The sequence below is a fragment of the Blennius ocellaris genome, assembly GCF_963422515.1.
Source record: "Blennius ocellaris genome assembly, chromosome: 15".
Classification (NCBI taxonomy): Eukaryota; Metazoa; Chordata; class Actinopteri; order Blenniiformes; family Blenniidae; genus Blennius; species Blennius ocellaris.
Window position 1 is genome coordinate 9,141,166 of NC_137664.1, and position 15,259 is coordinate 9,156,424.

Below are 15,259 nucleotides of genomic sequence, written 5' to 3' on the forward strand. Positions count from 1 at the left end.
TGCTTTGATTTGAGAACAAATATCCAAAGTACCGCTGGCACAACTTTTCTTGTAGTTCTCAAATAGCATCATACTGACATGCTTATTATGTTCTGCTAAAGTTTCATCGTGGTGGCTAACAGCTATGACAAGACTGTAGTTTGATGTTTTATACGTAATATGAACATGGTCTAACATATTTTTTGATAAGTATTACCTGGTGGTCCAGGGGAACCCGGAGGGCCTTGTAAAAATAATGGAGGTGACAGGATTTTATCATGTGTCATTTGCTCAGGGACGTCAGCACTGTTCGACAACAACGCCATCTTCAACAAAAGAAGAAGAATAAAAAGCTTGAATGAACAGGTAGAAGACAAATCAAGTGAAAATACTGAAAAGAACATGCATGAAAAATTCATTCTAACTTTCATTTGGAAATGCCAGACTGCACAATTTACTAGTTTGGTTCAACAATTGATTGTAGACACAAAAGACTCAGAAAGGTAATGCATTGTCAAGCACGACGGGGAAATTACACACCGGTCGGCCAGCATCAAGTAAAATTATGCTTATATTTTGTACCCTACCAAAGATGAAAACTGATCTTTTATCTGCGCCAGAGTACGAGCTGTAAGCAGGCCAGATTGAAGTCCAGGCTACCCCTGTGCATTATTCAACATGAGCAGGAGAACTCCTGCTCTGCATGCTAAGTGGCATCCTTGGGAAGAAGTTATCTTTGATCTTTTGTGTAACATCATGTGGTTCTGGAAATCCCAGTGGGTAACTGCTCACCGCTGCAAGGGCCAGCATTACGGCGGGATGTTGAAGCATATGTCTGCGCGAGCACACACACACACGCACGCACACACGCACGCACGCACGCACGCACGCACGCACACACACACACACACACACACACACACACACACACACACACACACACACACACACACACACACACACACACACACACACACACACACACACACACACACGCATGCACAAACACTACAAGGCTGTAGTTCACCTGCTGATCATTCACAATTATGCAGGATTTCAGCCTGTGACCTTGGAAACAAGTGTTTTATCTTAAGAGGTTCCTCATTTCAACCTCTAACCTTGCTGTAACACGATCATATGAGAATAGGCTTTTCTCAAGCACAGTATATTTTTTCTTGCATCTTCTTTGCCGTTGTATACAACACGGCAGGTTGTGTCGGGCAGCATGCAATCCCCAGTTGACCATGGGTAAAGGAGGTGTACATCCTGGAAGGGTTAGCAATCCATCACATTGCCAACACAGAGAAATTAACAATCACTTTCACACCTACAAGCTACTTTAGAGTCACCAATTAACCTCAACTGTTTCCAGACCGTGGGTAGACTGTACACCAACATGCACAAACCTGCCGTGTGGGGCTAGTTTGTGCTCATCTGTAGTGTAAACAGTATTGTCATTTAGCTTTTAATATACATATAAAGTATGTGCAGTAGAGTTGAGGGAACACCTGGACCACACAGCTGGAAGTACTGTATCATTGTTATAGTGACACATGTTGAGTGCCAATGTTGATAGACTGCAAAGATAGGCTCAGATGCCTGCAATTACACAGAGGGAAATGTAAGTTCTGCATGAACCGATTTACACATGTGTATACAGGAATTTCCTTGGAGAACATACTTATTTATTATTAGCGAATAAAGTGATATACTATAGCTCAAAACAGTGGAGGAAGTCTGTATGCTGTTTCAAAAACATGTCGATAATGAAGTCTTTGGAGATCAGTCTAGTGCAACGATTAGTATTGTCATCACGTGGAAAGTAACTTTCTGGTTACATCTGTTTGCTGATGATGCCTTTAAATGTAGATTTTGCATGATCTTTCAGTGTTTTCTATGTATGTCCTTAGACTGAAGTTGCAAACATATGCAGAAGGACTATTGGAAATAAAACATGACCTCTTCTGGACGTATTTCTATCCGGATGAAATAAAATGGCATCTTTGCTATGTTGCACTCTGTAGAAGAGAAACACTCTTTTGTACTTTTGTCAGTGCTATTCTTCTTGGTGCTGCTGAACACTTGTTTTGACAGTTTATTAGATGGTTTATCACAGCAGCCGTCCCTCAAATAGACTAACAACGACATTACAGCATTGTCCTAAAACGGGCTGATGTCCTGCCGTCCAACTCATAATTACAATTAACATATTAATCTTGTCTTTTGCATATATGACACAAACAGGAATAAAACAACATTTAATAAAATAGTCGAACAAAAAAAAACAATTCTAAATAATTCTAGTAATATTTACAGATTGTTACATATTTCTAAATTTGACCCTTCTGGTCAATGGATGCATTGACCAAAATGTAAAATACTGGTCTAAAAGTTGGTCTTAATGTTCTAAAAGTAGTCTATGCAGATCATATCTACATATTATTTATCACAAAAAATATTCGGTTTCCATGTGATTACTTCTGTCTTTTTGTGTTCTTGCAATATCACCATGAGGTTTACTGAGGAAGCATCTCTTTTCTCTTTTTGTCAATTATCTTTACCTTCTGCTTAAGCTGCAAGACGGACATCTTGATCTGGTGGAAGTCATCGCATGTGGCGGAGCAAGTCCCAGCATTCATGACATTATCAGACTTCTCAAAGAGATGCACTGCTGGAAAACAGTGGGAAACAAATATTCACACCACATGAATTTTGAAAAAAAAAAAAAAAAATGTCAACAACAAAAAACAATCATCACTTATTGAATGTTTCTTTTCAGACCAGAAAAAGTTTTCAGGGATGTTTGTCTGAATGAAAAAAATAAATTCCATAAAAACAAAATTCCCATTACAATCATGCCACATTAAAGCAGTCTCTAAGAACATTGTAATATAGAAACAGAAGTGTGATTATCAGTGATAAAAATGACTTTATTGGAACCAAGTAAGCAAACAGACTGTTTAGTGAATGAGTGAGTTAAATAAGGAGGGTTGATTCTGCACAGCCATTGTTTACACAAGTTTCTTGTGACCTATTTCAGTAGATTGAAGAGAAGCTGATTCTCAATAAGCTAAGGGTTCTGGAAAAGTGCAAATTCCCACAACTGGCTGATTCACAAGTAAATTTTGTAACATATTACATATATTCATAGCTTGACATCCCTTTTATCCTCAAACTCCACCTACAATCAATTTGATGTAAAGAAAATAAGCAGATTTGTTTCCAAAGACGTTCAATATGTCAAAAATCGTTTTCTGGAATGATTTGAAAAGACTGTGATGCGTGTCACTAAACACATTTTCATTGTTGTCATTTTCTGGGAGGGCGGGCTTATAACAACAAGAGGTGAAAGATCAGCTTTGGCTGAGCTGCTCCTAAAACTACCACAACATAAAAGGAGTCAATGGATCTCAGGGCCATGATGACATCCGTAACACCTGCTACGGCTTAGAGCTGGCTGACTCGCTGGCCCTTCCTCACACAACATGAGCCAAACAACACAGTCATCTCCGTGTGAAATGTCAGATAAGAGGTTATAAGAGTTATTTTGTTTACATCCGAGTTGGTAAAAGTACTCATGTGCTTTATTTGAGTAAAACTACAGATCCTTTAATAAAGTAACAGTGTCAAAGTAGAGGTTATGAATTGTACAAAGAGTATAAAATTGAAAAGCAGACATTGATTTTTAACTTTAATGATGGATAAGGTTTTTTTTTAAGGTATCTTTTTCTGGTTGGGGTAGGTGGGGGCCCTTAAATGCACATCAGCTTCATCATTGGCAAACAAATGTTAATGATAATGCAATTGTATTATAGTTTTAAGTGAAAAACTGTATCATTAAGCAAACGTAATGACTTAAGTGAACAATATCTTTTGAAGGACATGAATATACCTGCCTTCAACAATCATTTATGTAACTTAAATCAGATATTTGGCAACTTTTCCATCTTGTGGAGTGTTCTATTCTGTCACTGGAACTCTCAAGCGTCCTTTGTGGAGGCTGAAGGAATGAAAGAAGTGATGAACTTGTTTTAAGAAAGCAACTGATAGAAAAATGTATGCACAAATGTCGGGAATGAAAATCAAAAGTCATGAGCAAAATAAATATCAAAGTTATGAACCGACAAATACAGATACATGAAAAAACTCATGAACAAATACATTGTCACATGCCACCACTGCTTTAGAGCATGCTTTATACTTGTTGAATGTCTCCTCTCCCAATCTTCACCCTCCCCTTCTGCAAATGACAATGTTGTCGACAGCGTAATATTCGAAGTCATCACTGTGCTGTGGATGTTGTAATTGTGGCAGCTCACTTGGCCACTGGCCTATTTTCGACTGTGGTTGACATTTGCTGCACTTTCACTTTGACAGGCATGCTTGTTTCAATGCAGAGGACACTGGTGGCATTCGCATGGCTCACTGATTTATTTAAAGAGCAACGCTTATTTGTTTGTAATCCTTAATAATCAAAAACAATGTATGGCTCATATGCATGTTTCGCACAAATACATTTTATACAAAAGACAAACATGAAAAGCAACACTTGGATTGATGTGAGAGTTTAAGTATAAAGCATCACACATGCATGGACTTAATGGATGAAAGTGTCTGGGCCCTCTTTCCTCCAGTGTTACACAGCAGGACGTCAAGCAGGAGCACGGTGATATGCATCACAGTTTGTCACTCCCCGGCCTCTACTGAAATGTTATCGTCGGTAATGGAAGATAAACTCATGGGAGGAAGTAGCAAATCTACAGCCTCTCACTGCTTCATTGGAAACTGAAACTGGGGCTGAAAAAGAAAAAGTTTTTTTTTTTTTTTTTTAAATCACCGGCACCGTTTATGTTTTTCTCAAATGCATTCAGCAAATCAGAGAAGACCTGGAGTCAGAGGGCGAGCGATGTGTTTAGGAGACAGAACTATTCTGACATCCACAAAGGGGAAGAGATGTCTAATGACTACCAGGTGTCTGTGTTTGCAGTTTTCCCTCCTCTTTTTTCACTCGCGCACACACACACACACACGCACGCACGCACGCACACCAAAATGTGCCTACACCAGCTCCACATCACTGTCACATGGACCCTTGAAGAAAAAGAAAATGTCAGTAAATACTGTTCTCACCTCTCTCCCCCTTGGTACATGTTTTCCCATCTTCTTCCAGGAAATAGCCTTTCTCACACTCACACCTGTAGCTCCCCGCGGAGTTGACGCAGACCTGAGAGCAGGCAGTTATATTCCTGTCTGCACATTCGTCTATGTCTGTATGTCGCAGTGAGAGAAAGGAGACAGCAACCGAACAAAACGTCAATCGAGATCGCTCGGATGTCAATAATACGTATACACAAACTTAATCCCTTTACAGTGAATGGAATATGAGCTTTTAATTGGTTTTAAACATAAACTGAGGTATTTTCTTGTTTAAATGAGCATGATTAGTCAGCTGAAGGATTAAACATTCACCACCTTGTTCGTCGACACCGGAAATATTAGTTGATTAAACCAATTACTGCTTTATTTGTGTACAAAGAGAAGTTGTCATGTAACACCTGCAACTACTCTGGGCTACAGAGCAGTCACACAGCAGTACTCCCCTCCTCGCAGCAGTGCTTGAGTTCAGTACAGATATAAAACAGCATCATACCACCATGGTTTGTCAGCGCATTCAGTCAGAAAATCTAAATAAAGTCGAATGACATTGTTGCTCCACTCAAGGCACAACCACATTCGACTCATTTACAGAAGATATTAACTTACAATGACACTGTGATTCCATTGAGAGAAGATATCATTGCTCATCATGAAACTATATTTCAACAAGAAATGCAATTACAGGCTAACACCGGTGGGTATCAGCATATGGATATCAGAAAAATCAGAATTCCTAATCTATTGGATGTGATATACATATTTGCAAATGTAATTAATTTCACTTTTATATCTAGAGTAATTTATCCAAACTATTTTTTTCAAATACAGAAATGCTTCAAAAGTTAAAAATCATCCCTCTAATCAACTGTATATCCATATATTCATCATTTGAGCCCATTTTAACAAGACCGTACCAGCCCATCATTGTTTAATTATGCTCTTCATGTTCCTCTTTTTCATTTTTTTAAATGTATTTATTTTTTATTGTTGCTAACATTTTGAGATCAGATTCTCTCATTTTGACCTAATGTCAAATGGCCAATGACTTAACCTCCACTTGTGGCCATCCACTCACTCTTCATCCAACAGAAATACATCCATTGAATTAATACAACTTTACTGACGTCTCCTCTGCACCTCATGCACAGTGATGCAATTCACAACTGAAATAGTCATATCTTAAATATATCCCCTCTAATTCTGCGTGTTTTAAGCACATATACTTACATACACGCACGCACTTACGCACACACGCAGGCTCACCAGTTAAAATAAGCATGAGTGCCAGGCACAGGAAATGCAGGCAAACTCAGCTCAGATTCCAACCAGGTATTTCTTGTTGTAAGACAACAGTGATTGTATATCTGCACCATCTTGCTTCCCATTATATTTATAATCACTCAAATTTAGTCTTGATACTACTGAACTCCTATGGCATTATGAACACATAAACAAAAGGAAGTTGAGTTTTGCATTCCTCTACATTCCTCTGCAGATTATTTTGAACCCAGCAGCATTTTGAAAGGCATTTTGCCAGACTCTGTTTTGGAGCCAGACCAAGCCAATCTGGGGATTGTGTAAAACATTTTGACATTCTGTACTGAAGAGGTACTGAAAGATGCTGGAAGATTAATTTTTTTCTTGATGACAAAAAAGGTTTTGATTATGTAACTACACTTGTGAGTCTCACTGAGACTGTAAAGGTTTGAATTACAAATCCAGGAATATCCAAGCATGGAGCCATTTTAAAATATGAATCAAGTGGATGTGGTATTGCACAAGTCTTACCCAGACAGTAGGGCTGCTCTCGATTTCTATGGCGCTCTCGGTCATAACGGTAACCGGGGTAACAGGTGCACACCACTCGGCCAAAATGGTCAGTACACTGCTGCTCACAGGGGGCGCCAGCGCACACATCATAGTCTTCAGAGAGAAATCAAAAGCTTGCATGAATGTAATCAAAACAAAACACATTAAATGATCTCTATATTTAACTGCAACATCAGGTTTTCCCAATTTCAAAACAGGCTAAAGCAGAATGTAAACTTTCATTTTCTATAATAGGACTAAAGATCCAGTAGGACAAGGAATAAACACCAGATTCGCCCTAAAAATCACAAAAACATAAAGGGGCTTCTTAAATGGTTTGTCCTACCTTCAGGAATGCACTGGCCCAACACAAACTTGAAGCCCTTGCAACATTTCTTTCTGTTAAATATCAAGCAGACAAGACAGAGCCAAAATATTTTAACATTCACTTAACAAGTCACATGATTCAATATAATGGACGCAACCTTCGATCTAACTTTGATTTTTACCCTGATATTAGTCTAAAATCAAACCGTTCAATGACATTTTGGTGGATCGCCTTTGAAGTTTGCACAGTGATCTGAATGCCCACGAGTCAATCACGTTCTTGTCCTAATTGAAGAACAAGAGTACACGCGGTCACAGCAGATCAAACTGCTGTGTCTAGTTTGTCCTTGTTAATTTTTAAAATTCCAGTTGAAATACTTCCCTGAGCAGAAACTGCTGACGATGCTGCACTTTTCCCATTTCCATTCAAGTTGGTCTCTCCGAATCTCTCATTTCAAACTAATATCCCAAATCATCTTCTATTTTGTAGTCATAACCTTTCCTCTTCACTTGTGTGGTTTCATTTCAGTTTCAACTTGGAAAAAAGAAATGAAAAACAACTTTTCCCCAGAAATGCATATCTTGGTGTATGTAGGCGAAAGGTACCAAATGCACAAGACAAAAAGAAGCAGCAAGGTTCTCCAGTTGCACATTCTCCATTTCATCATTCCCACCCTCATCTATGTTGAGTGTTAATAACACCATGCAGTGTAATATTTTATCACCATGAGTCATGTCATTACGAGGTATTATTCATTCCTTTCACGCACCAACTCCAAGGAAAAGTGTTACCAGGTGTTACTTTCAAACAGCTAAATGATTAAAAAAAAAGAAAAAAAAAAAAAATCCAATTACACCATGAAGTCATGGTAATACAGTGCTGTCACACTCTCTTTGATAAGAGACATCCAAACACGATTACACTATAATGCTTTACAGATTTTGTTCAGAAGCAGTTATGATGATTATAATATTCCAAGGTACTCCAAGCTCTTGCAAACAACCAATTGTGGTTTTTAGGAAATTAATAGCTCAACCAGGGTTACAACTCATTTTGACATATGACTAAGAGCAAAACTGCTAACAATTCCTACCATGTTTACAACCAACTAAATTATTTGCCAAATACCAAACTCCAGGCTTGTGAGTCAGTTTCAGCTGCTACCACTCTCTTCTTTAGTTAACTTATTTGCTTTAAACATTTTAACACTGTTAGTTATAGTAAAGTCCAGTACTCACACATGTTTTTATACTTTTACAATGGAAATGTAATTTAGGCATTTTGAGGAAAAGTTCATTCTAATAGCCGAATCATTGGACATCCACAAACGTTAACCTTCTGATTGTCTAAAGAAAGAGTGGTCAGGATGTGAAGTGAAACTGAGACAATAATAGAAAACGATTTTCCAATAATCGAGTGAGTTGAATTAATGGCATGGAAAAGCAAGAAAGTTAAAATATGTCATGTGTAGATACTTAAACTGAGATGCTGCAGACTGATTTCTGAGCTCTCTTACTTTAATAGTCCATCAGAGATTTGGAGCAGAATATCTGGACAATACTGCTAAAACTAAGGATGCCTACATTTCAACCAAGATTTTCCAATTGTTCGCTCCAATCTTATTCATGAATCGAATGAGCCATTGGAAAGGGTCAGAAGCTTTTGCATGGCAGAAATTTGATCCCAGTAAAACAAAGTAAATCATCAACTGTGTGTCCGTACAATCCCATCGGGTCCACCGTTTACAGTCGACCGCTTTCACAGTCATTTTAATGTGGACGCGATTTACAGAAACCAAGTGCTTATTCACTCACATGACTGAATATTTACTGCCTAAAGAGGCTCCATAAGGACTTCCCACTGAGCTCTTGAGGCTCCCTCCTGAAGGATATTAACCCTCAACAACCACATTCGAAGGCTTTGCTGACACTCAACACTGCTGCTCCTGCAGGTGTGGTTATTAGAGGAACAATCACCACTTGGGAGGCCCCTCAGTGAGCTGAGAGCTGGCCACTTGTGGTGCATCTAAATATGCTGTGTGCGCGCCTTGTATTTGATGGTTTTCATTGAGTGTGTGCTTTGCAATTGTACAACTGTACACATGAAGAGGGGTTTAACACAAAGGCGCCTCATTTAAAAGCTGTTCAGATATTAGAATTGCTGAAGTTTTCCAGCAGCCATTGAGTCACATAATAAGCAAAACACTGGGAGAGGTACAGAAAATGATAGATGCAATGTGGATTTAGTTGTTTTTAAGCTACAGAAAGTGTCTGCTGGTGTTTTATGTAAGTCTTTAAATATCCTCGAAATACTGCAAAGAAAATAAATGCTTTGACGACGGGTGTCAAACATGCTGCCACATATCAAAACCGGCCTGCAAGGAAGTTATATGTGTCCCATGGGATGCAACGTGGAAAAAAACAACAAAGGAAGCATAAACTGCAGCTTGTCCACTCAGGATCAGACATAACCCAATACTGAGATCCAAAACTGAACAACAGATGGTTGCAATGCTTGACGCCAAATCGTCAGTCGCTGCAGGTACATGGACCAGAAGTAATCTGATTGAATGCTGATCTGATTAAAATTGCATCATGTAAACATTTTAACCTGATTACATTGCCCCTTTCTGATTGAAATTGTGATGTGATCAAATAAAGGGTGTGTGCCTTTGTTTATTAACCTATCAAAGTTTATTTACATTTCATATTGAATTCCTTCCCACTGGCTTTGTGCACATGCTTGTTACATAATGTCACCACTTGATCCTTTAACATGTCTTTGAAGACAACACTACTCTTAAACCTATTATTGTCTCTCCTTGATCATATTCTGATCAATGATAATGATTTGTGACTAAAATGAACAACATGCTTGATTAGTCCAGCTAAAAAAAAAAAAAATCCATCTTCAATATTGGATGTGGGATCATGTGTGCACATCACAAACAGCCAACACCACAGTGCAAAGCATTATGGGCTTGATCCACTAAATCAGTAAGAATTCAATCAGACTGACCGACAAGAGTCCATGTAAACACAGACAGTGATTTTGCATTGAATGCTGGTGAAATGAAAATAACGTCCACGCCATACGAGCAAAGGTGAGTTTGTGAAATTGTGCACGCTAAAGACTGAAAATATCTAATCTTCTGGGAAGTGGTCGGCTTTCGTCCATATTAGTCTTAAGACAAATATGGTGGTAGATTGGATTTCACAGGTTTTGTGAATAAAAAATAAAAAATAAAAAAAGATTTCCAAGAAATGTAGACTTTTCAAATTTAGAACAATTCTGACGAATTGGTATGAACTTTATTTTTCTATAGTTTTTAGGGTCTGAACCATACGATGTTTACATTGGGCTGTATGAGGCCCCTTAACTAAAATGAGTTTGACACCACTCGCCTAAAAGTTACTGAATGGAGACGATTCACAAAGTATGGAGGTATTTGCATGTTGTTTTTCTACAGAAATGTTTTTTGACAAAGTCTCATCTAATAATTTAGTATTCTACATTTTGTGCTGGTTGCGGATGGGATAGACTACCAGTAACTTGGACACCCTGAGAGAATTCATTTCAGGATGGCTTCCTGTGTGAACCAATGTTTCTTGTCTCAATAACATCCTCATGAGAACATAAGGCACTTATAGCAAATAACCAGCTTGAAAAAATAACCAGGGATAGTTGAACAATCACGAGAAAACAAACATCTTTGTCCGTCTCCAAAAGATCATGAAAGAGGCAACAGCATCCCATGGAAAGTGGATCCAAACCTGCGTTTACATTCAATTTTTTTGCTGGACTCTTTATTGAATTAACGTTCAGGAAAATGCTCATTAACTTTGTAATATTCAGCCTTGTTATACAAGCTGTCTTCATGTCAGTACATAAACAACTTCAAAATGTGATGGGATTTGGTTACTTTGCAGGTTAAAATACTTTGAAAAATGCAATAACAGTAAAATCTTGTATTTTCCTTTTTTGGCATATTCATTTAATTTTTAATAGGGGAAGTTTTATGTTGTCCTTTTCTTAACCTCCCATATTTTGACACATATGGACATGAAATCAGTCACACTGAGTGAGAAATTGAATTATAAGTGCATGACCTACGTACACGTTAAAACAACAAGCACAGTAAAGACACAGAGTGATGGATACTTGAGTGAAGGTCAGTGCTCTAAGGCAATAAAATCACATCAAATTACTTATGTGATTTATTTCCAGGAGGAAAACCTATCAGAGCTATTGCAGATGAACCCCTGACACATGAAAATAACATGTCACCACATCATTAATGTACAGTACAGTATGACATATGGGGCTTTGAGTATATCACAGTCCTGATAGATGAAACAATTAATCAAAGCTGATATACTATCGCACAGTTAAAGAAACATTTAAACTAACATGTTGCACATATAACATTGAGTTGATAGTTATACCTGCAGTTGCAGTTTCCACATACCTGTGGAGAACTGAAACTGTTAAAAATCACTTCGGGTAATGTAGAGGCTAATTTCCAATGTGCATGTAATGCTAATATGTAGTAGTAGTATAGAGTATGTAAACAAGAGTAAAATCTACAGTTTGTCAAAAATTCTTGCAAAGCACTGCAGCAAGCTTTTTGTATTTTCATTCATCTTTCGTTTTTGAAATTTCCTTTGCAGGTCGATGTGTGGAGCCTGGGTTTGTATCCAGGCTGCAGTACAAAGGGCATCTTGAATACATCGTTGACTTGTATGGAGTATATATTAAGTTTTCCTCATCTGTTATTCATCTGCTGCACCCTCTTTATCCAATCCAACAGAAGTCTCATTTATGTTCTATGTACAAGCAACAACATACATCAACTTCAAACATTGTGTACATCACTGCCTTTATATTTCCATGCATTCAATGCATTGGAATGAGCATATAGCATTCAATCCACCAGAGGGTGCCACCTTAAATGAAAATACTGGCCAACGACCAACAAGAATAGCAAGATTCTTAGTAGAAATACAGAGAAAGAAGTAACTAATAACTACTTTGGGGACAGCAGGAGGTAGAACTGATGTTAATATTGAGAAGGAGGCACTGTGAGAAATATCTCAAGGCGTCACGCAGCCGTTCTTCAAACACTTGAGCCATTTGTCATTCTTTTCTAATTTCAGTACTGGCCCCATGTTGCTGGTGGTATTGCTTTGTTGGTCTGTATTCACACAGAGAGAAATGGAAAAACAGACAAAATGAACGTACCAGTATGGACGAAGGCTTTGTGGGAAAACAAAGACAACAGAAAATCACCTACACTCACATTCACTACAACTAATACTCAATGTAACATTGGATTGTGGCAGTTTGGTGGAGTTAACGCAGGAAAAACACACACCCCCAAACCCCCCCCCCCAAAAAATAGGGTCTTCTTGCTGTGACAAAAAAGAAGCAAACCACTACATTGTGTGGACCAATACAGTTTAAATACAGGATAGCTTTTTCCCCTCCATCAAGACATCACCTGCACCACAGGAATCTTATGCACTTGGACTAAGATTTAGGTGCACTACATTAATTTTAATATTACTGGACTGTTATCTGATATTTATTGTGCTTACTCCTCATTGTGCTACTGCATGACAAATGATGTGACAAAAACATTCTCTGCAGCTCTCGCAGAATCACGTTTTGCTATAAAGTAATATAACACAATTCCAGCGTACATATTTGAATTTAAATGTTTTTACAATCATTAGATACACATCTCTCAGGTAAGGGATCATCGTTGAAAAAATTCAAAGCCAAATGATACAATCGAAAGCTGTGCATACGTGCTCTGTTTTGAGACTTAGAGACTGCAGAAGCAGTGAAAAACAGCTATTTATTCACCACCTATGTTTGTTGTAATGTGTTCGACCATAATGAGGTCCAAGCCGAAAAAAATCGGATACAAGATATATGAAAGAGTTCCAGCTTCTGTGTACAACCAACACAAGACAGCAGTCCACCTTTAAACAAGTCTACATCAATAACATTAACTCTCCAAAGGCTATTTACCGATCTATCTCAACTCCTAACACTATCTGAACTGCAGAGTGCTTTAGATCCACAGTGAGACCCACAGAGATGGTCAAAGATCATGATATGTTTCATTAAAAATAACTATACAAAGAGATCACACTTGGACAATTAGAGATGAAGCACTCCAAGCATACAAAACAAGGTCCCACTGTGTGATGACGCACGCGGCTTGTGGCACCGTTCATAACAACAGCGAAGAATACAATCTTCTACAAGCTTGTTGTTTGCTCATGCACTTCATGCAAATCAGCAAACAAATTCAAAACACATGTGGATTTCATTCATATTCATGACCGAGAGAACAAGGCAGACAGATTTCCCAAATGCCTTCATGACACTTTTGTAAAAGAATAATAATGAGCAGAGTCACACACGCACAAATGCATGCACACAAACAGACACACACACTAACACACACGCACGCAAGCACACACACACACACACACACACACACACACACACACACACACACACACACACACACACACACACACACACACACCCACACAACTCCGCCATGTTGTGACTGACATTTGATTTCAGAAACACCAGTCTGCGGGCGCTGCACTTGCTTAGAGTGATCAGGACATCACACAGTCTGTTTTGCCACCTGCCACCTCCATCACCTAAAACTTATTTCATTTAGCCCGCGATGCATATCAGTTTACAGGGGCCCCTTGAAATATAGCCATAGACTAGTCTGACCTCAGTTATCCATGGTGAGCCACAAGCTCACTCTAATTACCTTATAAACAGAGGCCCACCCTTGAATCAACGTGGCACAGCAGCTTTTTCTTGTAATGAAACATGCTAATTTACACTGGCGCACACGTATAGCAGGAAGGTAGAACCACTGAGGAAGACACTGACGCACCCTCACATCAGCTCATTATGTGAGGAAAAACTAAATGATATCTCAAACACAGAAACACACAAAGCTGTGAGACAACACTTTGAGTCAGCGCTGTGGAGGCTTATTTGTGTTGCATTGCAGCCAGTGATATACAATAACTTGTCTGCATTCCACACAGGAGAAAATGCTTGTTGAGAGGAAACAACTTCAACCCACAGATACCCCAATCAAAAAACACCATATTTAAATATTCTTTTGAATTAAATACACTTTTATTGCCATTATATTCGAAGGCGATAAGGCGTTCTCTTTATGAAAGTAAAAATTCCCTAACGAAAAAACAAAAACAAACTACAAATAATGAAAGATTTAAACTGTGGAGTTTGACCGTTTTGCTTAAATAATAACATGCGTTAATTCATTTAAAGAATAATGCTGTTGAACCTCCCAGTTTACTTTAGGCTACTGGTAATTTAAGTGAACTATAAACCAACTTTGCTATTTCATGACAACAATGAACAAAACAGGGTCACAAAACATGTTGTGGTAACAATTCTGAGCTCAATGATATCTGATGGAAACCTAATACAGAATAAGCAAAATCATATTTACTGTCATTGACAATCAAATACAGAATATGCAGCAAAGAACAACAATCATTGTGATCATCTATTCAGTAGTACAGGTGTGATGTTTTGTGATATATTATATGTGTGTATGTATGTGTATACATATATCTAAAAATCAAACTTACAGTAAGTAACCGTGATCTTGAGAAACCTTTCAGTCGGTGTTCAAACATATCAGGATAATACGCAGTTTTACAAATGCTGAGCTGATGCTTTGTTGCTGATAGAGCAATCAGTGTGGTTGGCCAGCTTCCCGTGTGTGTGTGTGTGTGTGTGTGTGTGTGTGTGTGTGTGTGTGTGTGTGTGTGTGTGTGTGTGTGTGTGTGTGTGTGTGTGTGTGTGTGTGTGTGTGTGTGTGTGTGTTTTTTTTACTTGGACCTTATGAATGCCAAAACATAATGAAATCACTTCATCGTATGAAGGAGACAAATTAAATGTAGCCAA

The 15,259-nt window shown here is 38.3% G+C and overlaps 1 protein-coding gene across 1 annotated transcript in view; it reads right to left on the minus strand.

Annotated features, from left to right (window-relative positions):
* ccbe1 (collagen and calcium binding EGF domains 1) overlaps window positions 1–15,259 on the minus strand; it is a gene marked incomplete at both ends in the record, with an annotated part of 42,846 nt that overhangs the window by 6,195 nt on the left and 21,392 nt on the right. Inside the window, 5 exons of the mRNA XM_080510394.1 lie at window positions 197–305; window positions 2,541–2,650; window positions 5,110–5,247; window positions 6,925–7,059; window positions 7,292–7,344. Coding sequence (XP_080366520.1) covers window positions 197–305; window positions 2,541–2,650; window positions 5,110–5,247; window positions 6,925–7,059; window positions 7,292–7,344 — 545 coding nt within the window. The remainder of the gene's footprint in view (window positions 1–196; window positions 306–2,540; window positions 2,651–5,109; window positions 5,248–6,924; window positions 7,060–7,291; window positions 7,345–15,259) is intronic.